General features: G+C 46.2%; 1 protein-coding gene across 1 annotated transcript in view; it reads right to left on the reverse strand.

Moving 5' to 3' along the window:
• LOC149325737 (testis-specific serine/threonine-protein kinase 3-like) overlaps nucleotides 1–26,145 on the reverse strand; it is a 203,828-nt gene that overhangs the window by 162,905 nt on the left and 14,778 nt on the right. The window contains exon 3 of the mRNA XM_089562739.1: nucleotides 12,200–12,374. Within this exon, the coding sequence (XP_089418865.1) occupies nucleotides 12,200–12,374 (175 nt within the window). The remainder of the gene's footprint in view (nucleotides 1–12,199; nucleotides 12,375–26,145) is intronic.

Below are 26,145 nucleotides of genomic sequence, written 5' to 3' on the forward strand. Positions count from 1 at the left end.
TGTCGTACACCTAAAGCCCTATCATGCACGCTAAAGGACGCCGTGTTTCCACATTCGGTGTTTATTTTTGCACAATCCGTTTTTGATTGTTGATAGCCGCATTATGTTCTAAAGCATCGAGTCGATGCTTCTTTGAGAGGGGAGTAATGCCGCGAATCTTTGTAGCGTCTGTTTGTTGTGTTTATTTGTTCATGCTTCAAGGCTGCCGGCACGCCGCTTTATCGCTTCGTTTGTGGCGCAAGACGCGCCTAGAATTATCTCGATTGATCGCATCCAGGAGAAGCCGATTCTACTTTGCGCCAGAATGTTCTAGTAACTTCCACGCTTTATCTCGAAGGTTCGCTATCAGCTTTAAAAAGAGCACGGTCGACAGCGACGGGCATTCTGTTCGACGACCGCCGAGCACGCTTGTTGCTACGCCGCCGCCGAGTGATTCAGTTCTTTGCGGGCGCAAGTCAGCCCAAATAAAGAGTTTCGTTTCGAAGACATTCTCGCTGTTTTTCCTGTTCGCCCGACTGCACTCACCACCACGTGACATCTGGTGGAGGTGCTAACGGATGTCCCTGTCACCCTCACCCCCTGGGAGCCGTCAGAGCAGCCCGAACCGTCTCGAAGAAGATCACGCGAAAGCCGCAGAAGCCGTTCCCCCCGCAGGCGAAGGGCGAAGCAGCCGTCGTCTCCAGAGGTGTCCACCAGAATTCGGACTGCTACCGGACCGCACGCGAGCGAAGAAGGACCCCCCAATTTCGACTTCAGCCATGGCTACGACACCAACCCCCATTTTTTTACATCAGCCCCGACTGCCGCCCACGTTCAACGCTTCACCGGGCGAGGATCCCGAGGAGTGGAGAGGAACAAGTGCCGAGCCTCAGTCGCCCTCACCGTCGTAATTGAACGTACAGTCGTTTTCAAAACTACACGGCCCACGGCTTCAGCCGGTGGAGCGGCCGCGGTGCGGCACCGCGGCGCTGCTTTCTCCGACCGGCGCTTGCTGTCTCCGACCGGCGCTTGCTGCGAGAGTGCCCCGCGTTACGACAGCCTTCGCCCTCCCTCTCGAGCTGTTACGTAACGTGCCTGATAAAGACTATAGCCGCGTTTACACGAATGCGACAGCAGCGCATCGCATCAACTATTTAGCGCATCGTATTCTTGTAAACGGTGGTAATGCGCTAGGAAAGCGCATCGCATCAATGCGCCAGACGGGGGCAGATCGAGAATGGCAAGTCGACTTCAGCGGTGAATGGAAACAGGTTTGGAGGTGTCCCTCCTCCTTCTTGTCGTGCCTACACAATACCCCCCCCCCCCCGCCCCGCCGTATGACAAAGCAGACTTGGCTCAAGATGGGGGACACTGGACCCCTCTGCCGCGTGCAATGGGCGAAGGGTCACGGTCCCACCGGACTTGATGCTGTACGTGTAAACAGTAACGCATCGGCTCCACGGGATACGCTAGGAAATACGATGCGCTGCTGTCGCATTCATGTAAACGCGGCTTATGTGCGTCGTTCGCCTGTTTCACCGCTGGGGCTCTCTTCAAAAGAGGGTGCCTGGATATTCGTGGGTGTCTGCGCGCGCCGTGTGGGCGCGAAAATCGAGTGTCATGGCAAGGTGCTTCCGCTTTGTCGTGCGTACTTGCCGCTGATTTTCAACAAGTATAGACTCGCGCAGCGCTGAGATACTGCGGTTTGCGGTGGCGATACTTTGCTTCTCTGTTCTAATTGCACTTCGCACGTATAGTTGCGCCAAAAACACGGCTTAAAATTTAACACTACATAACACTACATAATACACTATAATCCAACCCAATCTCACATGACCCACTCCTAATTACCCAATTCAATGTAATCCAACCTAATCTCATATAATCGTGCCTTAATCCATTGCGATTCGCCAGAATTCACCACAGTACGCCCGTAATACAACTGAATCCTACGTAATTCACTGCAATCCAGTAGAATCCACCCCTGTTCCAAAACAATAAGCCATAACCCACCCTAATGCAGCTTTATTTTTCTGATGTAGGCAATGCCGATGAGGGCACCCTCCTTTTTGCACCATCTCCCTACACAGACGCGACCAGCTTTTTTTGTAATGGGCCATTAAAGCGCCTTAAAACGAATTGAAAAAATATTTAAACCGTGCTTTTGGCACAACTATACGTGCGAAGTGCAATTAGAACAGAGAAGCAAAGCCTAGCCACCGCAAACCGCGGTATCTCAGCGCTGCACGAGCCTATACTTGTTGAAAAGCAGCGGCAAGTGAGCGTGGCAAAGCGGAGCACCTTGCCATGGCACTCGAATTTGCACCCACACGGCGCGCGCAGACACCCGAGAATATCCAGGCGCCCTCTTTCAAAGCGAGCCCCAGCGGCGAAACAGGCGAACGCCGCACATAGCCTTTATCAGGCGCGTTACGTAACAGCTCGAGAGTGAGGGCGAAGGCTGTCGTCACGCGGGGCACCCTCGCACCAAGCGCCGGTCGGAGACAGTAGCGCCGCGGTGCGGCCCCGCGCCCGCTCCGGCTTCGCTCCGCCGGCTGAAGCCGTGGGCCGTGTATTTTTGAAAACGACTGTACGCTTTGCATCGCCCAGCCGCAGCCACGCCGAACCCGTCCGCAGAATGTCCTCCAGCGTCCACAGGTGAAACTAAGGACAGCAACCTTTGTAGGTCAGCTCGCTCATGAGCGCTACGCTGAAGATCCTCCACCGACCGCGCTGCATGAAGGCGAGCCCACAATACGCTGACGCCGTATGCAACAACGTCAACTACTACGCGACCGGACGTCCGAATCATGCTGTCGCCCAGGGAAATCGCAGCCGCATACCCTTGCCATGATCACAGCAACCGAGGAAGTCAAGACCGCACTCAAAGCCGAACCTGTAAAGGAGTACATGAACCACCCACTCTGAGGAGGCTCTTGATGGTTGTGCGGTAACTGCGTTAGTGGACACATCATCATATCATCACCATCAGCCTGACTACGCCCACTGCAGAGCAAGAGCCTCTCCCATGTCTCTCCAATTAACCCTGCCCTTTGCCAGTTGCGGCCACCGTATCTCCGCAAACTTCTCAATCTCATCCGCCCACCTAACTTTCGGCCGCCCCCTGCTACATTTTCCTTCTCTGGGAATCCACTTTGTTTCCCTTACGGGCCAGCGGTTATCTTGCCTTCGCATTTCATGCCCTGCCCAAGCCCATTTCTTCCTCTTGATTCCGACTAGGATGTCATTATTGCGCGTTTGTTCCCCCACCAACTCCACCCGCTTCTTTTCTCTTAACGTTACACCTATCATTTTTCTTTCCATAGCTCGCTGCGTTTGCTGAACTTAAGCTGAACCCTCTTTGTTTGCTTGCACGTTTCTACCCCATAGGTGAGTACCGGTAAGTTACAGCTATTGTAAACTTTTCTGTTGAGGGATATTGGTAAACTGGCATTCATGATCTTAGAGAACCTCCCATATGCGCTCCACCCTATTCTTATTCTTCTAGTTATTTCCCTCGCATGATCCCGATCAGCGGTCACTACTTGCCCTAAGTAGACATAATCTCTTCCTACTTCCAGCACCTGGCTACCAAATTCCCGAACGAGTCATCACAGCCATCACACAAATTCTGCGAAGTCTTTCCATCACAGTCTGTCCACGAAATCTCATAGCATAAGTCTTATCGTCGCGCTACTAATCTTCCTTGTAACAGCCCTCGCGGTAAGCTGCCAAATCTTTCTTTTTCTATTATCTTCACCAACATATGTAGTTTCCTTCCCAAGCGTGAACACATATCTAATCGTGTTTCATCATCTGCCAGCAGTATACTCGTATTAACAGAAACGTGGCTAACAGACGACGTCACCGATCCGGATATTTAGCTGATCTACCGAATTTTAACGTTTTCCGCAAGGAGCGGAAGGGCTCACGAGGAGGAGGTGTTCTTATTGCCACTAAGCAGCTGTTCCCTTGTTCTGTTATTAACATCCAATCAGAACTTGAAATACGATGGATCATCTGCTGTTCCGTAACACAAATCGTATACAAGGCGTCTGCTACCAACCCCCCTCCAGTAGTCCAATGTTTTCCTCGCAGTTCAACGATAGTCTAAATCAAATAACGGGCAAATATCCCAACGCGCATTCTTCTTTTTAGCGATTTTAATTACCCATCAATTGACTGGCTAAACCTAACACCAACAGGCAACACCGAAATGACGAATTTTTTCGACGTTTGTTTCAATTTCGATCTCACCCAGTTAGTAACTCTACCCAAACGCGTCACACATGAATCCTCCTACATCTTGGGCCTTACTTTATTTATTTACAAACACTGCTATCCCATGAATTGGGACATTGCAGGAGTGATACAGAGGATGGAGCATGTAGATAAAACAGTAGGAAAGTGCATAATTACAAGTGTGAATGAGGAATTTTACATAAACAATAGTGTGGTATTAATAAGAAAATACATGATCAGGCAATTCTTACGCAAAGCGGTCAACAGACATCTGACGTAATGTAACATCCAGATCATTCCATAGTTCGACTGTCGAAGGAAAAAATGAATATTTGAAACAGTCTAAAAATGGCATAAACGGCACAATGTTAAGCGGGTTGGTACGGCGAGTGACACGTGCTGAAGGACTGGCGAAAGAAAAGCGGGGCGTCAACATAAATGCATTTGTTGATGATCTTGTGAAGAGTGATAAAGTGATCACATATACGTCTCTGTTGAAGTGTGTCAAGTGATAAGCTGCAGGCATGAGCTGTGGGAGAGAACTGGCGGTCATAACGCTTATATATAAATCTTATTGCTTTTTTCTGCACATTTTCTAGTTTAGTGATGTCTTTAGCGAAGTGCGGTGACCAGACTGCCGAGGCGTATTCAAGCACAGGCCTTACTAGAGATTTGTACGCCGTCAAATTACAGTTTTTAGTCGAATCCTTTAAGGTATGTTTTATAAATCCGAGTTTCTTGAGTGCCTTGGAGCAAGTTAAATCGACGTGTTTTGACCAATTTAAGTTAGAACAAAAGGTTACTCCTAGGTACTTGAACTCGTTTACGTGTGTTAGTTGATGAGTGCTGTTAGTGTACGAAAAACGCAAAGGATTCTTCTTGTTAGTGAATGTCATCGACATAGTTTTGCTGAAATTCTTCATCTGCGATGCGTTGCTCCAAGCACAGAATGAAGAAAAAGCATTATTTAAAATTAGCTGGTCGCATGCATTATTTATGTTTGAATACAGAACGAGTCATCTGCATATAAACGGATTTTAAGAGGTGTGTTCGCAGTTATCTGGACGACGCTATTAATGTAGATGAGAAATAGAAGTGGCCCTAGAACTGACCCCTGCGAGACGCCAGATGTTACAGAGACATACGCTGATTGAGAGGGATTGAAGGCGACAAACTAGAATCTTAACCGTAAATAGTCCTTAATCCAGCCTAGTAGCGGAACGCCGTGAGTTCCTTTGAGAAAAGCGTCAAGTTTAGTAATCAGTTTACCATGAGAAACCAAATCCAATGCTTTGGAGTAATCGATAAAAATGGCGTCCTTCTGACCGCGGTTATTTAAGCATGATGCAATGTCGTGTGAGAATTCAATTACCTGCGTAAGTGTGGAGAACCCAGACCGGAAACCATGCTGATTATTACAGAGAAGATTGTTGTTACACAGGTATAACACGATATGTTTATGAATAATGTGCTCTAATACCTTGCCACAAGTACACAATAAGGAAATTGGTCTATAATTGGAGAGGCATTGTTTATTACCGGACTTAAATGCTGGTACTACATTAGCTATTTTCCAGACATGTGGAACGGTTTCGGATAGGAGGGACTTTTGGAAAATCACAGTCAAGAAGCGGGCACACCACTGAGAATACTTTTTTAGAAACGTATTGGGTATACCATCGGTTCCAGCGCTTTTCGTCGTGTCAATTTGTAACAGTAGATTAAGAATTCCATTGTATGTAATATCCAACTTCGGGAAGGACGGCAATTCAGTGACTAAACTAAAAGTTGGTGTAGTGTCATTGTCACTCGCGAATACCGATATAAAGTATTTGTTAAAAGCTTCGGAGATAACTGAAGGGTTAGAACATGGTTTATCATTAACAACAAATGATGAAGCAAAGCGACCGGATTCTAACTAAACACCCAGAAATTTTATCATCGCTTACTTACCCCCGCGAAATTAGTGACCACAAAGTTTTACACGCTACTTTCACTGTCATCCCGAAATCTCGCCAAACACTCCATAAAACAATTCGCTTTTATGACAGAGCGAATTGCGAAGAAATTAATAATTATTTAATGGCGTTCTTTCCCAACTCCGATAAAGGCTTCGATGATCGATCTATTGAGGAAAACTGGCTTAGTTTCAAAACTAAAATTACAAAACTCACTGCGGAGTTTATTCCCACCATCACATTTCGTGCCGATCACAATAAACCATGGTTCTAAAAGCTTTTGAAAGCACTTGAAAGCAAAAGAAGAGACTTTTCCGCGCAGGAAAACGCAAAGCGAGCGCATGCGCATGGAACAAATATTACGCAGCCGAGTCAACATACTTGCACTCGATCCATAATGCCAAACGCGCATTTTTCCAAACTGACCTCCCCAAGATCCTAACAAATAATCCGGGGAAGTTCTGGAAAGTTTTAAACCCTAAACAGGCACCGGTCATAACACTTTCTAACCCACTTGGCGAGATGACCAGTGGCATTGAATGCGCTAATATTTTTAACGCCGCTTTCTCATTCGTTTTCACACACGAAACTGATATGCCACTTTGTACCGTAAATGACAACCTGAGTTTGCATATGCCTTCAATCACGTTTCTTGTGCACGGCATTATATCTATCATTGAAGATATCAAGATGTCATCTTCTGAGGGTGCTGATGATATCAACCCCATGTTCCTAAAAAATATTCGCCATGCTTCCGCAGCGTATCTATCAAAACTGTTTGCACAATCAATTTCTACAGGTAGCACACCCAGCGATTGGAAGGTGGGAAGGTTGTTCCGGTCTTCAAATCAGGCAACACAGAATTACATAATGAACTTTCTTGGCTCTATAAATATTTTTCATCCAACTCAACACGGCTTCCGTAAGAACATATCCTGCGATGCACCCTTGGCATTTTCATCCATGACCTGCATGTGAACCTTGACTGTAACCTACAAACTGACGCAATATTCCTGGACTTCGCGAAAGCATTTGACAAAGTAACCCAAAAACGCTCACTATTAAAACTTTCCTGGTTAAACCTTCATCCTAACATATTACAGTGGATAAGCGAATTGCTGGCTAACCGCACCCAGTTTGTTAACGTTAATAATCAAGCCTCTAGCTCTGTTCCGGTAACATCAGGTGTCCCGCAAGGATCAGTCCTTGGTCCGCTACTATTTTAATTATACATTAATTAGCTTCCAACGCATGTCTCTAGCAACGTCCGTATTTTTGCCGGTGACTGTGTCATATATTGCACAATCAATAGCGCCTCTGATCAGTTCGCCCTCCAAAATGACTTAATCAACGAACAGAACTGGTGTAAAAAATGACTCATGGAACTAATCCCCAATAAATTCAAACTCGTGTCATTTAGCCGAAAACGTAATCCTCTCCTCTTCTCGTATAAAATCTCGCACGTCACGGTGGAATTAGCTGCGACTTACAAATACTTCGGAGTAACATTGTACAATGATTTAACCTGGAACGCTCACGTCCCTAAAGTCATATCATCCACTTACAGAAGCCTCGGATTCTTAAAACATCTACGTCATGCGCCGAAAAACCTGAAATTACTTGCCTACAAATTACTTGTCCGTTCTAAATTAGAATCCGCCTCGGCTGTGTGGAGCCGTAGCTAAAATTATCTAATAAATTCCCTAGAGTCAGTTCAAAATCGAGCCACGAGATTCATACATTCGTGCTATTCATATGTCAGTATATCATCCCTAAAAGCAGAGGCAGGCTTAACATTCCTGGCTTGTAGGCGTCGTGTTACTAGTATGTGCTTGTTTCACGAATTTTATTTCAGCTCACTTCGTCGTCTGCCCTACATCATTCCTCCGGCACGCATTTCCCTCCGCATTGCTCATCCCCTTCAAGTAGCCCGGCCATGTACGCGCACTACATTTGCATCGTCATTCTTTCCACGCTCAGCCAAGGACTGGAACAGCCTTCCACACGACATCGCCGCAATCACCTGCCCATCAACATTTACGTACCGTCTTTAACAGCGAAACATTTATGTACCTTACGTATTTTTTCTGCTTTTTACATGTAACCCACTCCTTATGTAATGTCCCCAACCCTGGGGGCATTTAAGGTACTAAAGTGAAGTGAAGTGAACCACCAGTTCTGCGGTGAAGCATCCATCATTATATCACCCGACAAATTCGTGGTGCTGCCCGAAGTCTTGTTCTGCCTACGGATGCATGGTTGATGGTAGCTGCATGCAGGATGGTGCAGCGATTTCCACTGCTTTTAATAATAGTTTCAAAGATGTGTTCGCAAAAGAAAACAGCTGTCTTCCGCATTCCAGAACGTCTGTGCCTCCTATTCCCGATGTGGTGATGAATGAGCATGGTATCCTAAACCTGCTGTTGTACCCGCCGCGGTGGCTCAGTGGATACGGAACTCGGCTGCTGGCCCGAAAGGCGCGGGTTAGATCCCGGCCGCGGCGCCGAATTTCGATGGAGACGAAATTCTAGAGGCACGTGTACTGTGCGATGTCAGTGCACGTTAAAGAACCCCAGGTGGTGCAAATTTCCGGAGCCCTTCACTACGGGGCACCTCTCATAGCTTGAGTTGCTTTGGGACGTTAAAATGCCAATTAACCAATAAATCTGCTGTTGAACCTTGAAGTAAAAAAAAATATCTTTGGCCAGATAATATCTAAATGCTACTTTAAGTGTTAAGCTGAATGGGGTGCAATATATTTGCATTTCTGTACAATACATCCTTAAATGACGCTCTACCACCTGCAGATTGGCGGCGCCTGCTGACGCCAGAACCAAGGCATTGCATAAACCTTGTGACCAAATAATCATCAAAAATTACCATCCAATTTCGCTAACTTGCGAAAGCTTGGATCATATCATTCATAAATATATATCTGATTGTATTGAGGAACATAATTTACTTACCTGCATCCACCACGGCTTCCGGCGACGATTTTCAACTAGTACACAACAAATCATTCATGGCTTTGCAGACGCCGGAAACGCGGGTAAACAAACATAAGTTATTTTCATGAATTTCTTAAGGCATTTGGGAAAGTTTCACATAGCAAAATGTTGTATGTACATGGCTACAGTTTGCAAAATAACAAACTACTCGTCTGGATGAGAGGTTATTTGACTAACCGACATGATTTGAAGCACTAAATTCGGCCTCTCCGATAAGGTTCCAGTTTATTCTCGCGTCCTCGAGGAATTGGTTTCATCTCCGCTTTTGTTTTTATTTATATAAATCATATTGCTGATCATATTTTCGTTGGTATCAGATTCTACGCTGATGACTGTGTTCAGCACGAAAAAATTGATTCTATTCACAATCAAGACAGGCTAAATCATAACGTCAATAAGGTAATAACACGTGAAAACAGTGCTAAATAGAAATTATCTGTGCAAAGGCAGAATCTAGGACAAGTTGGTACGATATTCTAAAGAAATGTAAACCAGAGCGGTGCGTGTAGTTTTCTTTCTTCGCCTCGTGTTTTTCGCTGTTTTACCCTTCTTTGAAAATTAACTTTGATGAAACAGTCTTTATAAGGACATCTTTAAAGAAAAACCCTTTACTGTCCCACTACAGTGCTGAAAGGGGTGTTCTCTCAGAGAACATCGAATGCAAATAGCTTGGCCTCTAGTTGAACTGTCTCCAGAAACTATTCTTCTTAAGACGGTTCCGAAAATTTGCTACACCTGCCGGGCGTTTTCTTGCCTATAATGCGAGCATTCGCCTATTTTCAACTGTGCGATAGCCGCATGGGATCCTTTTACTATCATCAAATTATAAAAAGTTCAAAAACAGGCATTAATATAACTAATATGGCCACACATCGATTACTGAGCTCCTCAAGCGAAGTGGGTTGCTATCCGTGTCTCAAGGGAACCAAACATGCGGCTTAAAACTTTGCTACATGCGGCTTAAAACTTTTCTTTTAGATTAAAAAGGAACGCTACAACATTAACACATAGCGCATTCTGATTTTGACTAATGGTTACGGTGCACGACAACGACACTCATTGATAATACCAGCACTAACTACGAGAAAGAATAGCATCAAGTTTTCGTTTTTTCCTCGAAGTATTAATGAATACCTTACTATCCACAATGTAACAGAAATTTATTTAAGTCGCTTTTGTTTTTATGTACTGAGTGATTGTCTTATGTGCTTTCATCCTTGCCTTTGTGCGTTGTGTCGTATTTCAGTTTTTGATTGTACGAGTGACCCCATGTGTATTAAGTTATGTATCGCTTTATTTTGTGCATTTCTTTCTCATTTAATTTTTGTCTCAACCCTGCTAATGTTTTCGCAACAAGACCGCAGTATGAAATCAATAAATAAACTAAATAAAGAACTACTTCAAGTGTGCCCCTAATTTTATTGTTTCTCCGAAGAGAAAAACAAAAGGATATATATTACTGAAAGAAAGAGGGAGCCTGCCGGGCTTGGAGCAAATAGAAAATAAACAGAAAGGTGGCTATAAACCCAGAAGCAAAACGGCGTAGCCAGACCGAAGAACCGCCGCAGGCCAGGACGGCGCGGCCGCGAAAACTGTGCCAGTGACAACCCGTAGAAGGCGAGCAATCAACTTCTGGAACTGCGGTGTCGGAAAAGGTTGACGGAGTGAGAGGGTAGGAAAGGTCAACGCGAAGCAGCCGCCGCCACCTGCTAGCACCGATTGTGGAACAGAGCCGCTGCCTAGTTTAGCTAATTTTTTTTTTTCTAAGCCAGGGTGCATTGAAAACTTCTCAGTTGTTTACAACAGGGAAGTTTAATAAATAAATTATTCAAACGCCACTTAGTGCAATATGATATGTCAAATCCTTCAGCAGCTGTGCACTGACCTTCTTACACAGTGTTAGTTTACCTAATAAATACAGCCCCTTTTTGTGTCCGAGCAGTAATTAAACGCTAAAAATTCTTGTATGTTTCATCTATATTTTCCGTGCGCAAACGAAGTCAGCCTTTGTCATTTTGGTTGCTCGGCTATGATCACGTTTTATGGAATGTGTGAGCCCGCTTCTCTTTTTTGCTCTGTAATGCATTGAATGTTTGTTTGATTTGTAACGTGTTCATTTTTCCCCCGTTGCACTGTACTGAAAACTGCACATGGACGCCGGGGCCTCGTCAGGCACTACAGCCTTTTGCCTCAGCTCCCTCTTTCTTGGAAAGGAAGAAATAAAAGCAATCTTGAAAATCTTGAATCTTGAAATCTTGTTGTCTTCAAAATCCCGTGCCTCTACTGCAGTGTTAACTTCGTTGAGACCAGAATAATGGCGACGCGCATAAGGGAGTATGAAAGTAGCGTCCAAAACGACAACGACCGCACAAACGCCTTTGCGGGTCACTCGCATGAAACTGGCTACCACATTGACTGAAGCAGCGTTTCTGTCTTGTCCTAATAACCTGACTACGCTCCTTTTGTTAGAGCCCCTATTTATCCTGACCACGCAAGCAATCTTAACGAAGAGGAACGAAGCCAAGCACGTACGCCAGGTCACTTCATAATATTCCTCGCATACAAAACCGGTCATGTCATTGTGGGGAAGGAACGCGTAACGGTTTCGAGCAGTGTTAAATTTCGGCAGTGGTCTGATCGAACCGACTAGGAAGGATGGAAACAACTTTATTACACACGCAAAAAACAATCTTCCAGGGTGGTCCCCTACTGGTCCAGGAGTCCACGGGCTTGTGCTTCACCAGCCATTTCTGGCCGGCGGGCCAGAAATGGCTGGCGAATCAGACCAACTATTCCCTGCGGCCTCTTCGCTGAGCCTGAGCTGTCAGCTATGGGTTGCGTTCGGCCATTTTCACAAATAAGAGCTGGGGATCTCTTGTGAATGGCGCGAAAGTCGGCTAACGTGCGAGTTGGACGTCATCGTGGAGAACGGAAAGCGAGACCGTCACCGCCTCTCGGCGCTTGCCTGCCGACGTTAAACGCTGCTGAACCGAAACAATTGCGTCTACGTACTGCAGTAGCGGGCGAAGCTGAAGTCGGTGAGCTTGACGACGTCCACCGTGGTGAGCAGCACGTTCTCGCACTTCAGGTCTCGATGAGCGACGTCGTTCTTGTGCAGGTACGCGAGCGCGCTGGCCAGTTGCATGAAGAACTGGTGGGTGGTCCTCTCGTCCAGCCGCTTCACCTTCTGGGCGAGGAGAACAGTATGGAAAGCTGAAAGCAGCCATTGCCCTGAGCTAGCCGTGCACTACAGTCAGCAAAAAGCCGTTTGCTATAGCAGTGATGCAGCTACCGTGAGAGCGAAATTCTACTCCGGTTTTGAGGGCAGTACACTTACAAACCCTATCCCTTGAGTCGCAGGTGTTTGGAACGTGTACGCGCTTTCGACTATCACTGAGAAATCATGTTGTCCGCACTCAAGACAGGGAGCTTTGGCAAGCGGAGTCAGTTGGAGCAGCAACGGCGTAGTGAACACCGCTTTGACGCCTTTGTCTGCCTGTGCAGGTTTGTCATAATGTGCTTCATCCACTTGTAATACGTCTTCTATATTTTTTTTTTGCTGTCGTTGTTTCCGCATATGTCCTGCACCTTGTGCACAGAGAAACAAAGCCGCACACAGGGTTTTTCTTGTTTTTGTGTTTGAGGCTTAATTTTTCATACTCAACTTGAGCAGGGCGAAAAACTAACTTAGAGAGGAGAGGAGAAACGCGCAGTTGTCTCGAAACTGAAAAGTTTAATTGAACGACAGCAGCATATTTTATAATCTCCAGGTGTGAGCATGCGGGACGTTTCCTCCACTTCGAAACTACACAGATTCTAACCGCAGCAAACTACTCCGCAGAGCACACTACAGACTTTTCTTTCATCAAGCAACAAAAAAGCGAATTCATTGATACGCAATATACTTGAACCACAAAAACCCTGTCTGACCATGTTTGTTAAACCACCAATATTAACCGAGCTTCCGGTCTGTAAACTAGGTTCAGCCGGAATGAACCCTAGCCGACATTCTATTCAGCTTTACCTCCTTCCTGAGATGCACAGCTTTTATTCCGTCATCGCGATCTGTTAGCATGAAAAGTTTCTGAACCCTCTCATATATGGATAGGTCGGGATGATTGCGTCAGCCGTCTGTGTAATTATATGACAGAGAATATGCATTTTTTAAATGTCATAATAGGTGAGCACCGTTTCGATTGACCTTTTTTTTGGTTCCGCGCCCTTTCCCGCTTGAGCATACCTCGAGATTCTAAATGTACTGCTGTCGTTTATAAACATTTCATAACAGCACTGTCCTTTTCCTTCCCCTCCCTGAGTGTTTCTTTTTTCCGATGGTTTATTGAGTATGAATTCTTTCCAACCAGCCCAATTCACCGTCCAAATTGAAATTTTACTGCGTCAACTTGTGCTGGGTTCGCGAAGAAAACTGAATCAAAAGACGAAATGGGCTCAATCATTCGGAAGAAGCGTATTATTTGTCTACACGAAACGATTTTGGAGGAATGAAAGGCCATATTGATAGCTTGGTGTTGTGCGAAAGCAACTCAATGACGTGGTTCGAAGACGTTTGCACAGTACAGGTTGCACTTTCTAATGAAAACATTGAGCCGCAACTGCATAACACCTCTTTTGTGTCGCATGCGATAAAATCAAGCTGGGCTGACCGGGACTGCTTCGGTAAAGCGGCGTTCCCTGGTTCGAACCCCGACCAGGCCATATTTTTCTTTAACTAAGAAGTTTTTGAGAAAGCTGTATAACTTTCGTGTGTAGCCATATGGCTGCGCTCGGGTGGATGCCATTGAGTAATTATTCTCTTATTATAAATCTACTCCTTCTGGGGGAATCCCTTAAACACTTGACCGAAAGTATACCCACTTCGAGTTATTGATCAATTCGCTCTCTCCCTACCATAACCTTTCCTTCCCTGTTAGCTCTTTTCGTAGAGTGACTGCTCCGGTGAAATGGCGGTCCCGGGTTCGAACCCCGCACCAGGATGAATTTTTCTTTAACTACTGAGTTTCTGAGAAAGCTGAATATCTTTCCTTTGTATCCGTACGGCTGCGCTCGGGTGGATGTCGATGAGTAATTGCTACCTTCTTACAAATCTTGTCCACCTTGGGGGATTCCCTTAAACATCTGACAAAGTTTCCACTTCGAGTTATTGATCAACTCGCTCTCGCTCCACGAAAAACTTGCCGTACTGATTAGCTCTGTTGGTAGAGCGACTGCTCTGGTGAAGCGGTGGCCCCGGGTTCGACTCCCGACCAGGACGAATATTTCTTTTAACTACGAAGTTTCCAAGAAGGTTTTCTTTGTAGCCACATGGCTGCATCTGGTGGATGCAAATGAGTAATTACTTCACTACTATAACTACGCCTAAACATTTGACCACCACTATTCCCACTTCGAGTTGTTGATCAATTCCTTCTCGCCCTACCATAACCTTGCTGTCCCGTTTAGCTCTGTTGGTAGACGGAATGCTTTGATGGAGCAGTGGTCCCAGGTTCCAACCCCAAACCAGGAAGAATTTTTCTATAACTACGAAGTTTCTGAGGGTATGTAATTTTCGATCCTAGGGAACCATCTTTGTTACATATAGGGATAGCACATAAAACTAGCTTGTGGTCTGATATGCCATCAGTGATTCCTAGTTCTGCTGTGTCTACTGAAAAGTGATCTCAAAAATATTAGGTCATGTATATTGGACGTTGTTGCCTGTACACGTGTAGGTTCGCTTACTACTTGATAAAGATCGAACTGGAGCATAATATCTAAAACAACTTCAGAGCTAGGGCAATGAAACTGCAAAAGCTTTCCATTCTATTCTGAAGACATAAAACTACGCAGGAGACAGGACACAGAAAAGATGCAAAGATGCAGTGCTGAAAAGACGCGTAGTTTTATGTCTTCAGAATGCCTTACCACCAAGCCTCTCATCACACACTTCTAGTTTCCATTCTATATCTGGAAGGTTCTAGTCTCCTACTAAGAGAAGTCTCGAACCTAGCGTGTGACGGTGCATATTGTGATACAATTAGGTCATAGCGGAATGATCAGATGAAGGGCTGCGATAAACACATCACACTGTGAGAAAGTGTAAGCCAAGCTTCATGTTGCAAAAGATTTCCTCGGCATCCTGAACTTCTGACAGAGTAGAGAAGGAAATGTGATTTGTTTTTAGAATAGCCGCTCCACCGCTACGTGTTGACCTGTCCTTGCGAATGGTTACGTAGTTCGGAGGTGTAATCTCGGTGTCCAAGATATCAGCCGTTAACCAAGCCTCTCTTATCGCCACAAAGACTGGCTCCATTGACATGCCATACCAACAGGCCCACCATTCTGCCCTGATCCGATACCAAGAAGTAACGATTCGAGTGAATCTGATTTGTTCAAGATGCTGCGGGCGTTAACGTTTGCAAAACTTATTTGCGATCATGTTGGTCAAATGTTCAGGGGAATCCCCCAAAGTGGAGTAGATTTGTAGCAAGGGAGTAATTACTCATTTGCATCCACCCGAGCGCAGCCATACCGCTACAAAGGAAAGCGAACAGCTTTCTCAGAAACTTCGTAGTTAAAGAGAAATTCGTCCTGGTCCGGGGTTCGAACCCGGGACCATCGCTCCATCGGAGCAGTCGCTCTACCAATTGAGCTAACCGGGATGGCAAGCTTATGGTAGGGCGACAGCGAATTGATCAATAACTCGAAGTGGGAACAGTGTTGGTCAAATGTTTAGGATTGAATTAGAAATATTATAGCGCAAACAAAGACACGGACAAAAAAGAGAGGAAACACACACACAAGCGCTAACTGTCAACTGAATTTATTCGGTGAAAGCCACACCTTTTATAGGCCGAAGGATCGTGAGAGAAAAAAAAATGACAAAAAAACAAAACAAGGGTTGAGTCAGAGCCATCAAATCGCGAGCGCATGCGCGGGTAGACAAGGGCATCACATTTCGATTTATCTTCCATCTAATCAACAAGTAGCTGCATTAAAATAGTCAATCTCAGCCTGGAACAGAGATAAAGAAGGTTCGCTGATGCACTCGCTGCCAAGTTTCTGTATGTGGTAGGATTCTAGGCTTATCCGTGCTGTCCTGTCGTTACTTTTGCCAAAAACCTTTGTCTCCTCAAACCGGGCCACGCATGCTTCACACTTACTTACATGTGCAACAAGATGCTTGTATTTATCGCTTTTGTTTTCTAAATTTAGGGCGTGTTCCCCTAGACGCTCGTTGACACAACGTCCAGTTTGGCCTACATAAAACTTTCCACAAGACAGGGGAATGGAATAAACCACTCCAGTGGAACACCTTACAAACGGCTTCTGATGCTTTTTCAGGCACTCGCGCTTTTTTGCACTGCAAATGCGCGGACAGAGCTTTCCCAACTTGTTGGGAGCCGAGAACAAAACTGGTACTCTATGCCTGCCAGCAACTTTTTTGAGGTTGTGCGAGATTTTGTGGATGTAGGGCACAACTTCTGGCCTAGGGGCCTTTTGAAGAGCATCAGCCGTTTTTTGTCTCGTTCCACGCTTGAACATCTGAAGGATGGCCTCAGAGACTGCTGTCAGAACCGACCAGGGAAACCCTGCAGCCACAAGCCGGCTTATCTGATAATTAAAGCTCTGGAACATCTGATGTGGGCACAATTTTTGGAGAGAAGATTCCAAGCATAGCGACGCTATTCCTCTCTTGATAGTCTTGGAGTGCGCCGAGTCATACGGCAACAACTCCTTCTTTGCTCGTGGGTAATAGCTCCAGCAAACGTGTCCTTCACAAAACGTTAATTTAAGGTCTAAAAACTGTAAAACCGAAACTTCGGGCAGTTCATGGGTAAAAGACAAACCAAGACCGTGTTTGTTAAAAGTATCTAAAACACCACCTACTGTAGAGGGGTAGGTGATGGTCTCCTGCTTTGTTAAAAGTACTAAAAATCATCTACATATCTAAACACTTTTAAAACTGTCCCGCCCGCCTTGAAATTCTCATCCAGCCGCTTATCTACCTTAGCTAAAAAAATGTCCCAGAGAATAGGGGCTACACATGACCCTATGCAAATGCCGTTTCGCTGCAAAAAAAGCTGGTCGTTAAAAACAATAAAAGTAGCATTCAAGTAAAACTGCAATAAGGCTAAAAAATTATCTGCAGACAATCCTGCTAAGTTCTGGAATGACACGTCGCCGTTTTCATCAATGCATTCCTTAACAGAAAGTAAAATCTGAAAGTAAAATCTGAAATCTCGCACAACCTCAAAAAAGTTGCTGGCAGGCATGGAGTACCAGTTTTGTTCTCGGCTCCCAACAAGTTGGGAAAGCTCTGTCCGCGCATTTGCAGTGCAAAAAAGCGCGAGTGCCTGAAAAAGCATCAGAAGCCGTTTGTAAGGTGTTCCACTGGAGTGGTTTATTCCATTCCCCTGTCTTGTGGAAAGTTTTATGTAGGCCAAACTGGACGTTGTGTCAACGACCGTCTAGGGGAACACGCCCTAAATTTAGAAAACAAAAGCGATAAATACAAGCATCTTGTTGCACATGTAAGTAAGTGTGGAGCATGCGTGGCCCGGTTTAGGAGACAAAGGTTCTTGGCAAAAGTAAAGACAGGACAGCACGGATAAGCCTAGAATCCTACCACATACAGAAACTTGGCAGCGAGTGCATCAGCGAACCTTCTTTATCTCTGTTCCAGGCTGAGATTGACTATTTTAATGCAGCTACTTGTTGATTAGATGGAAGATAAACCGAAGTGTGATGCCCTCGTCTACCCGCGCATGCGCTCGCGATTTGCTGGCTCTGACTCAACCTTGTTTTGTTTTTTTTTGTTATTTTTTTTCTCTCACGATCCTTCGGCCTATAAAAGGTGTGGCTTTCACCGAATAAATTCAGTTGACAGTTAGCGCTTGTGTGTGTGTTCCCTCCCTTTTTTGTCCGTGTCTTTGTTTGCGCTACAATATTTCTAATTCAATATGAAGTACCAACTCGCCCAACAGGAAGATTTAATAATTGTTTAGGAGAATCCCCGAAGCTGGAGTAGATTTGTAATAAGGGAGTAATTACTCATTGGCATCCACCCGAGCGCAGCCATACGGCTACAAAGGAAAGCTATACAGCTTTCTCAGAAACTTCGTAGTTAAAAAAAAATTCGTCCTGCTACGGGGATCGAACCCAGGACCACCGCTTCACCGGAGCAGTCGCTCTACCAATTGTGCTAACCGGGACATTTTTTTTCTTTATTGCCTTAAAAGGCGTGGGAATACAGTGCATTACAACATATGTGACTATTTACATGGCTATTTACATGGCTATTTACATGGCTATTTACATGGCTACAGCACTCCTCGCTTCCAGCGACCATTCCAACTTCTTCAGTTGGGATAGATTCTAGAAAAGGGATACAATTTCTTCGTCATACCCTCGGTCTTTTAACGCATCGTAAATTTTCAGGACACTCTCAACAAAATATTGATACACAGATCTGGCTCCAGGATCGCAATGGCGATATGCCATGGCACTACGCCACACTGCATGCAAGCCAAGCAGAAAACCGGTGTCATAGGGAGCTCCATCGTCTTCGACAGGCAGAAACCTAATGCCGTGCGGAGTGAGCGGCAAATCTTTCTTTATGGTTCGCTGCAACACGTCCCAAAAGAAGATTGCATTATTACAGTCGACAAAAACATGGTCAATTGTTTCCTCATTCCTATACAGAAGGCAATGGGTGCCCCACTGGACGTATATGTCTTTTTAATGTAAGCAGCTTTTAACAGGTAAGGTACCTGTGTGCAGCTGAAAGAAGAAAGTTTTTGCTGAAGGCGTTACCCACATTCTTCTTGCCCTCTTTAACACATTTTGTCCCGGTGAGGCCCCAAAGGCCGACCGATACAAGGGAGCGGGAAAAAGGACGTGTAATAAGTCTTTCTTAAGTTGCCTTTTCTTCACAGTTGCCAAATATTCTCTGGAAAAACGGGTGACAAGGAATCGATAAGATGCGACAGCCTCATGGAGGTAACGGGACACACTGTAGCGACCACCTCCGGCAGAGGAGATTACAAAGTCTGGGAGTGCATTTGGCAACATAAACTGAACAAAACACTGGAGGAGAGGGTTTCTTCTTTCGCGGAGAAACATGAAGCGCATGACCACTTGGCTTAAAAACAAGTGAGAGAGGGACAGACCCACCTCGGCGACTCGCCGAATAAGATTCGTTCGGGAGGTTCTCTCCCAACTGGACTGCCATAAATGTCGCAAAGATGCGATGTAACTTCTGTATATTCACCCGTGTACAGTACAACACCTGCAAGATGTACATTATCTTTGCTGCTAGAAAAAGATTGCATACCGTGGCACGCGCCAACACTGAAAGGTCGCGCCCACGCCATTTAGATGTCATCTCTCTCATTTCACCGGTCTTCTTGCCCCAGACCGAATCGCTTTCACGATAGCAATCAAGAGGCACCCCAGAGGCTCGGTGTAGTGGACCAGTGAACATTTTCAAATACATCTGGAGTCATGCCCCATGCGCCATGCCACAAACCAATGCACTTATCTATGTTTAACATGCTCCCACTCTGGGCAGAAAAATCCTGTGTTGGTTTCAGTACAGCCGTAATGCTTTCCCTGTCCGATGCAAAAAAGGCAACGTCATCCGCGTAAGCAAGCACACGAACTTCACACGTGTGGAAGCCAAAACCGCGTATTTCTTCATTCTGCAAAATTTTCTGGCAGAGTGGTTCAAGGAACAGTGAGAACAACAGCGGCGACAATGGGCAATCTTGGCGTACAGATGAGCATACATCTATACGGCGCGACAGTTCACCATTTATGACAAGATTTGTGGTGCAGTTTCTGTACGCCATTTTTACACCATCGCGTAAAACTTTACCAACACCAACATAGTCCAACAAATCAAAGAGGATGTCATGTGGCACCCTGTCAAATGCCTTAGCGAGATCGATCTGCAGCATGGCTACCTGCAGGGATTCGCTATCACAAAGCTCTAAAACACTCCTTGTCACATGGATGTTCGTGTGTATCGTCCTGTTTTTAATACCAAATGTTTGATGGGGGCCGATTAAATCCTGGATTACAGCCTGGAGTCGTCTCGCCAACACCTTCATCAGCACCTTGTAGTCTACGTTTGTTAGTGTGATTGGTCTGTATCCAGTGACCGTGCGAAGTTTGACTTCCTCTTTACTTTTCGGAATCAAAACTGTGTGAGTGCGCGTAAAAGAGGAAGGCAATTATCCGCACTCGAATGCCTCGACGAATACCCCATGCAAGGCCACAGCGACACCAGGTTTAAACTCTGTAAAAAGCGGCACTCAGTTCATCTGGACCTGGCGATTTTCCAAGGTTTAGTTCGTCGATGGCTCTTTCGACTTCACCAACGGTGATATCTCTTTCGAGTGCCGCTGTAGTATCAAGGTCCAGCCTAGGCATTACTGTGAAAAAACCTTCTTCAATCCCCGGTTTATCGGGTAATCTGTGGCCGAACAGTTCCGTGTAGTAATCCTCAAAGGCGTTCTTAACACCAGCTTGGTCGTGCGTCGTTTTCCCCTTGTAATCTATCTCTAATATCTCTTTAGCTCTAGCGTATGCTTTTTCGTCTGATAAGGCACGCTTAGTTGGAGCCTCACCCGCCAGTATCTTTTCTCCCCGTGCACGTATTATTGCTCCTCTATACTTATTTTCGTCTAGTTTCTCAAGCTTTCTTTTTATTGCTAGTATTTCCTCTCTGAACCCGCCGGGGAGTTGGGCTTCTATTTAAAGCAGCGCTTCTAGCTCCTGTCTGAGGCTTTTCTCTTCCTTCTGCGCATTACGCTTCAACTCGCCCCCTCTTTCTATTGCTTTCATTTTAACCTTTTGTTTAAAGGTTTCCCATCGTTCAGTTATGGACCTTCCGTCTGATGTTAAAAGTGCGTGTAATTCTTCCTTCGTTCCCAAAACATACGCGTCATCATTCAACAAATCCGCGTTGAGTTTCCACAAGCCCCATTCAACCTTCCTTTTCTTTCTACCTAGTGATACCATAACAAAACTGTGGTCACTAAAGGAAACTGGCTCCACCACATATTCCTCACAGTTAGGAGCAAGTGGTGACGATATGTAAACACGATCCAATCTAGCATGGCTAGATCCTTGATAATGAGTGAAATGTTGACAATTGCCACCTCTTGCCAAGTAGGCTCCATCCAGCAAGACTACCTCATTTATAAGGTCTGTCAGATATACCGCACTTGCATCTCTGCAGGTGTTGGCTGGCGTTCTGTCCTCCATTTCGCATACACAGTTGAAGTCGCCCATAACAATGAGATGCCTACTGCATTTAAACAAGTCAGCAACGTTTTTAAAAAAACCCAGTCTCTCTTTAGCTTTTGTCGGCGCATAGATGCACAAAGCACGAACATCTAAATCTCCGTGTTTAAAGCCACACATGACATAACGTCCCTCCAAACAACTAATGACACTTTCTACCACAAACCCAGCCGATTTCCTTAAAAACAAACATCAAACGGCCGATGTCCCAACAGCGTGGCTGACGCACACATCATAAAGTCCACGGAACGGGCTCACCATGCAGTCAGTGCGGCCCTCGCTCTCCACGTTTGTCTCCTGTACCGCGACTACATCCAGCTCCCTATCCACCATTAGCATTTTCAGTTGGGACTGCTTCCTCTTACTTTCGAGGCCGCGCACGTTCAGTGTGGCTAGTCGGAGAGGCGCGAGCACAGGAGCCATTCCGAAAGCGAGGGCTCACCCAAAGCAAGGCGATTACTCGCCTGCACAACTCCTGCTCGATTCCAGGGAAGAGTCGCCGTCGACGCGCGACAGCGATGACTCACGGGAAGGGCGCACATATTTCCCTTTCTTCCCTCTTGCAACCTTCCATTCGTTCTCGAGCTGGTTGAGTCGCTGCTCCCCCACTGCACCCTCCGCCTTCTCCAGGCGCCTCTTTGTCGACGCTGGCTGGGCGTCCATGGCGTCTGTGGTGTCGGTGTCGTTTTTCCCGGAATCCTGTGCTTTAGCTCCTTGAATTCCACTGCTCGAAGCTTCGTTTGGTGGGGCAGCTGCGGCACTCCCCGGCTGTTGACCTTGGCTCGCTGCTGGCTCTTTCACCGCAGCCGTGCTTGCCTGAATTTTCCCTTCCTCGTTAGGCAAGACTTCGGCTGGCGCTTTATCCTCGCCGCTCGCTGTTTGCACTGTACTGCCTTTTGCCCTGTCTTCCGAGGAAGCTGCCTTCTCAGCCTCCTCTTCGTCCATCAGGTGGCTGGTCTCCTCAGCCAACCTGGTTGCCCCGGCTACGACGGCGTACGTACGAACGCAATCCATGCGTTCATGTCCAAAGGCACGACATTTGCTGCATCTTGCCGTCTGGCACTCCCGGCGAATGTGGCCCTTGAGTTTGCACCGCAGACAAGTCGGCGCCCGCCCGGGCACGACAACGAGTGCAGGGCCGTCGGCTAGTTTGAAAAGGTCCGGGAGGGAATCCGGGGTGACATCTTCCTTGAGGACAATGCGAGCAACACGGGTCGTCGATTCCGCAAGCTCAAAACCACTCGCACGCCATTCTTCCAAGCGGATGTCGATAACCTCCCCAAACACACTCAGGACCTTTCGAGGGGTCTCATCCGGCACGCAGAAAGGAACCCAATGGATCTTGGGTAACCGGGACGGCAAGCTTATGGTAGGGCGAGAGCGAATTGATCAATAACTCGAAGTGGGAACTGTGTTGGTCAAATGTTTTAGCGGAATCCCCCAAGGTGGAGTAGATTTGTAATAAGGGAGTAATTACTCATTGGCATCCACCAGAGCGCAGCCATACGGCTACAAAGGAAAGCTATACAGCTTTCTCAGACACTTCGTAGTTAAAGACAAATTCGTCCTGGTCCGGGGTTCGAACCCGGGACCACCGCTTCACCGGAGCAGTCACTCTACCAATTGAGCTAACTCGGACTTTTTTTTTCTTTATTGCCTTCAAAGGCGTGGGAATACAGTGCATTACAACATATGTGACTATTTACATGGCTATTTACATGGCTACAGAACTCCTCGCTTCCAGCGACCATTCCAACTTCTTCAGTTGGGATAGATTCTGGAAGAGGGATACAATTTCTTCGTCAAAACCTCGGTCTTTTAACACATCGTAAATTTTGAGGACACTCTCAACAAAATATTGATACACAGATCTGGCTGCAGGATCGCAATGGCGATATGCCATGGCACTACGCCACACTGCATGCAAGCCAAGCAGAAAACCGGTGTCATAGGGAGCTCCATCGTCTTCGACAGGCAGAAACCTAATGCCGTGCGGAGTGAGCGGAAAATCTTTCTTTATGGTTCGCTGCAACACGTCCCAAAAAAAGATTGCATTATTACAGTCGACAAAAACATGGTCAATTGTTTCCTCCTTCCTACACAGAAGGCAATGGTGCCCCACGGGACCTATATGTCTCTTTCATGTAACCAGCTTTTAGAGGTAAGGTACCTGTGTCCAGCTGAAAGAAGAAAGTTTTTGCTGAAGGCGTTACCCACATTCTTCTTACCCTCTTTAACACATTTTGTCCCGGTGAGGCCCCAAAGGCCGACCGATACAAGGGAGCGGGAAAAAGGACGTGTAATAAGTCTTTCTTAGTTGCCTTTTCTTCACAGTTGCCAAATATTCTCTGCAAAGACGGGTGACAAGGAATCGATAAAATGCGACAACCTCATGGAGGTAACGAGACACACTGTAGCGACCACCTCCGGCAGAGGAGATTACAAAGTCTGGGAGTGCATTTGGCAACATAAACTGAACAAAACACTGGAGGAAAGGGTTTCTTCTTTCGCGGAGAATCATGAAGCGCATGACCACTTGGCTCAAAAACAAGTGAGAGAGGGACAGACCCACCTCGGCGACTCTCCAGAAAAGATTCGTTCGGGAGGTTCTCTCCCAACTGGACTGCCATATAAATGTCGTAAAGATGCGATGGAACTTCTGTATATTCACCCGTGTACAGTACAACACCTGCAAGATGTGCATTATCTTTGCTGCTAGAAAAACATTGCATACCCTGGCACGCGCGAACACTGAATGGTCGCGCCCACGCCATTTAGATGTCATCTCTCTCATTTCGCCGGCAAGCTTGTGGTAGGGCGAGAGCAAATTGATCAATAACTCGAAGTGGGAACAGTGTTGGTCAAATGTTTATTGGACTCCCCCAAGGTGGAGTAGATTTGTAATAAGGAAGTAATTACTCATTGGCATCCACCCGAGCGCAGCCATACACCTACAAAGGAAAGCTTTCTCAGAAACAAAGAAAAATTCGTCCAGGTCCGGGGTTCGAACCCGGGGCCACCGCTTCACCGGAGCAGTCGTTCTTCTAATTGAGCTAACCGGGACGGCAAGCTTATGGTAGGGCGAGAGCGAATTGATGAATAACTCGAAGTGGGAACAGTGTTGGTCAAATGTTTATGGGAATCTCCCAAGGTGGAGTAGATTTGTAATAAGGGAGTAATACTCAATTTCATCCACCCGAGCGCAGCCATACGGCTACAAAGGGAAGCTATACAGCTTTCTCAGAAACTTCGTAGTTAAAAAAAAATTCGTGCTGGTCCGGGGTTCATACCCGGAACCACCGCTTCACCGGAGCAGTCGCTCTGCCAATTTATCTAACCGGGACGGCAAGCTTATGGTAGGGCGAGAGCGAATTGATCAGTAACTCGAAGCGGGAACAGTGTTGGTCAAATGTTTAGGGGAATCCCCCTAGGTGGAGTAGATTTGTAATAAGGGAGTAATTACTCATTGGCATCCGCCCGAGCGCAGCCATACGGCTACAAAGGAAAGCTATACAGCTCCCTCAGAAACTTCGTAGTTAAAAAAAAATTCGTCCTGGTCCGGGGTTCGAACCCGGGACCACCGCTTCACCGCAGCAGTAGCTCTACCAATTGAGCTAACCGGGACGGCAAGCTTATGGTAGGGCGAGAGCGAATTGATCAATAATTAGAAGTGGGAACAGTGTTGGTCAAATGTTTAGGGGAATCCCCCAAGGTGGAGTAGATTTGTAATAAGGGAGTAATTACTCATTGGCAGCCACCCGAGCGCAGCCATACACCTACAAAGGAAAGCTTTCTCAGAAACAAAGAAAAATTCGTCCAGGTCCGGGGTTCGAACCCGGGGCCACCGCTTCACCGGAGCAGTCGCTCTATTAATTGAGCTAACCGGGACGGCAAGCTTATGGTAGGGCGAGAGCGAATTGATCAATAACTCGAAGTGGGAACAGTGTTGGTCAAATGTTTAGGGGAATCCCCCAAGGTGGAGTATATTTGTAATAAGGGAGTAATTACTCATTGGCATCCGCCCGAGCGCAGCCATACGGCTACAAAGGAAAGCTATACAGCTTCCTCAGAAACTTCGTAGTTAAAGAAAAATTCGTCCTAGTCCGGGGTTCGAACCCGGGACCACCGCTTCACCGGAGCAGTCGCTCTACCAATTGAGCTAACCGGGTAGGGCGAGAGCGAATTGATCAATAACTCGAAGTGGGAAGAGTGTTGGTCAAATGTTTAGGGGAATCGCCCAAGGTGGAGTAGATTTGTAATAAGGGGGTAATTACTCATTGGCAGCCACCCGAGCGTCGCCATACGGCTACATACGGCTATTACAAATCTACTACACCTTGGGGGATTCCCCTAAACATTTGACCAACACTGTTTCCACTTTCCATTGTTCCATTTCCATTTTCCATTGTTCCATTGTAGCTTTCCATTGTAGCCGTATGGCTGCGCTCGGGTGGATGCCAATGAGTAATTACTCCCTTATTGCGATCATGTTGTGGCCGACGTGGGCGTAATGCCGGTCCCTCGTCTTGTTTTTGTTGCGTGTTTTTTTGGCTTTCAATGATGTCAGTTCATACATCGCCTCGTTTTTCTAGCATGGTTTTTTGGCTGTCAGTATTGTAAGTTTGAAGTTCCATGCGTACTGGACAACC

Source organism: Amblyomma mixtum, chromosome 10 (genome assembly GCF_055824585.1).
Source record: "Amblyomma mixtum isolate Tamu chromosome 10, ASM5582458v1, whole genome shotgun sequence".
In the NCBI taxonomy this organism is placed as follows: Eukaryota; Metazoa; Arthropoda; class Arachnida; order Ixodida; family Ixodidae; genus Amblyomma; species Amblyomma mixtum.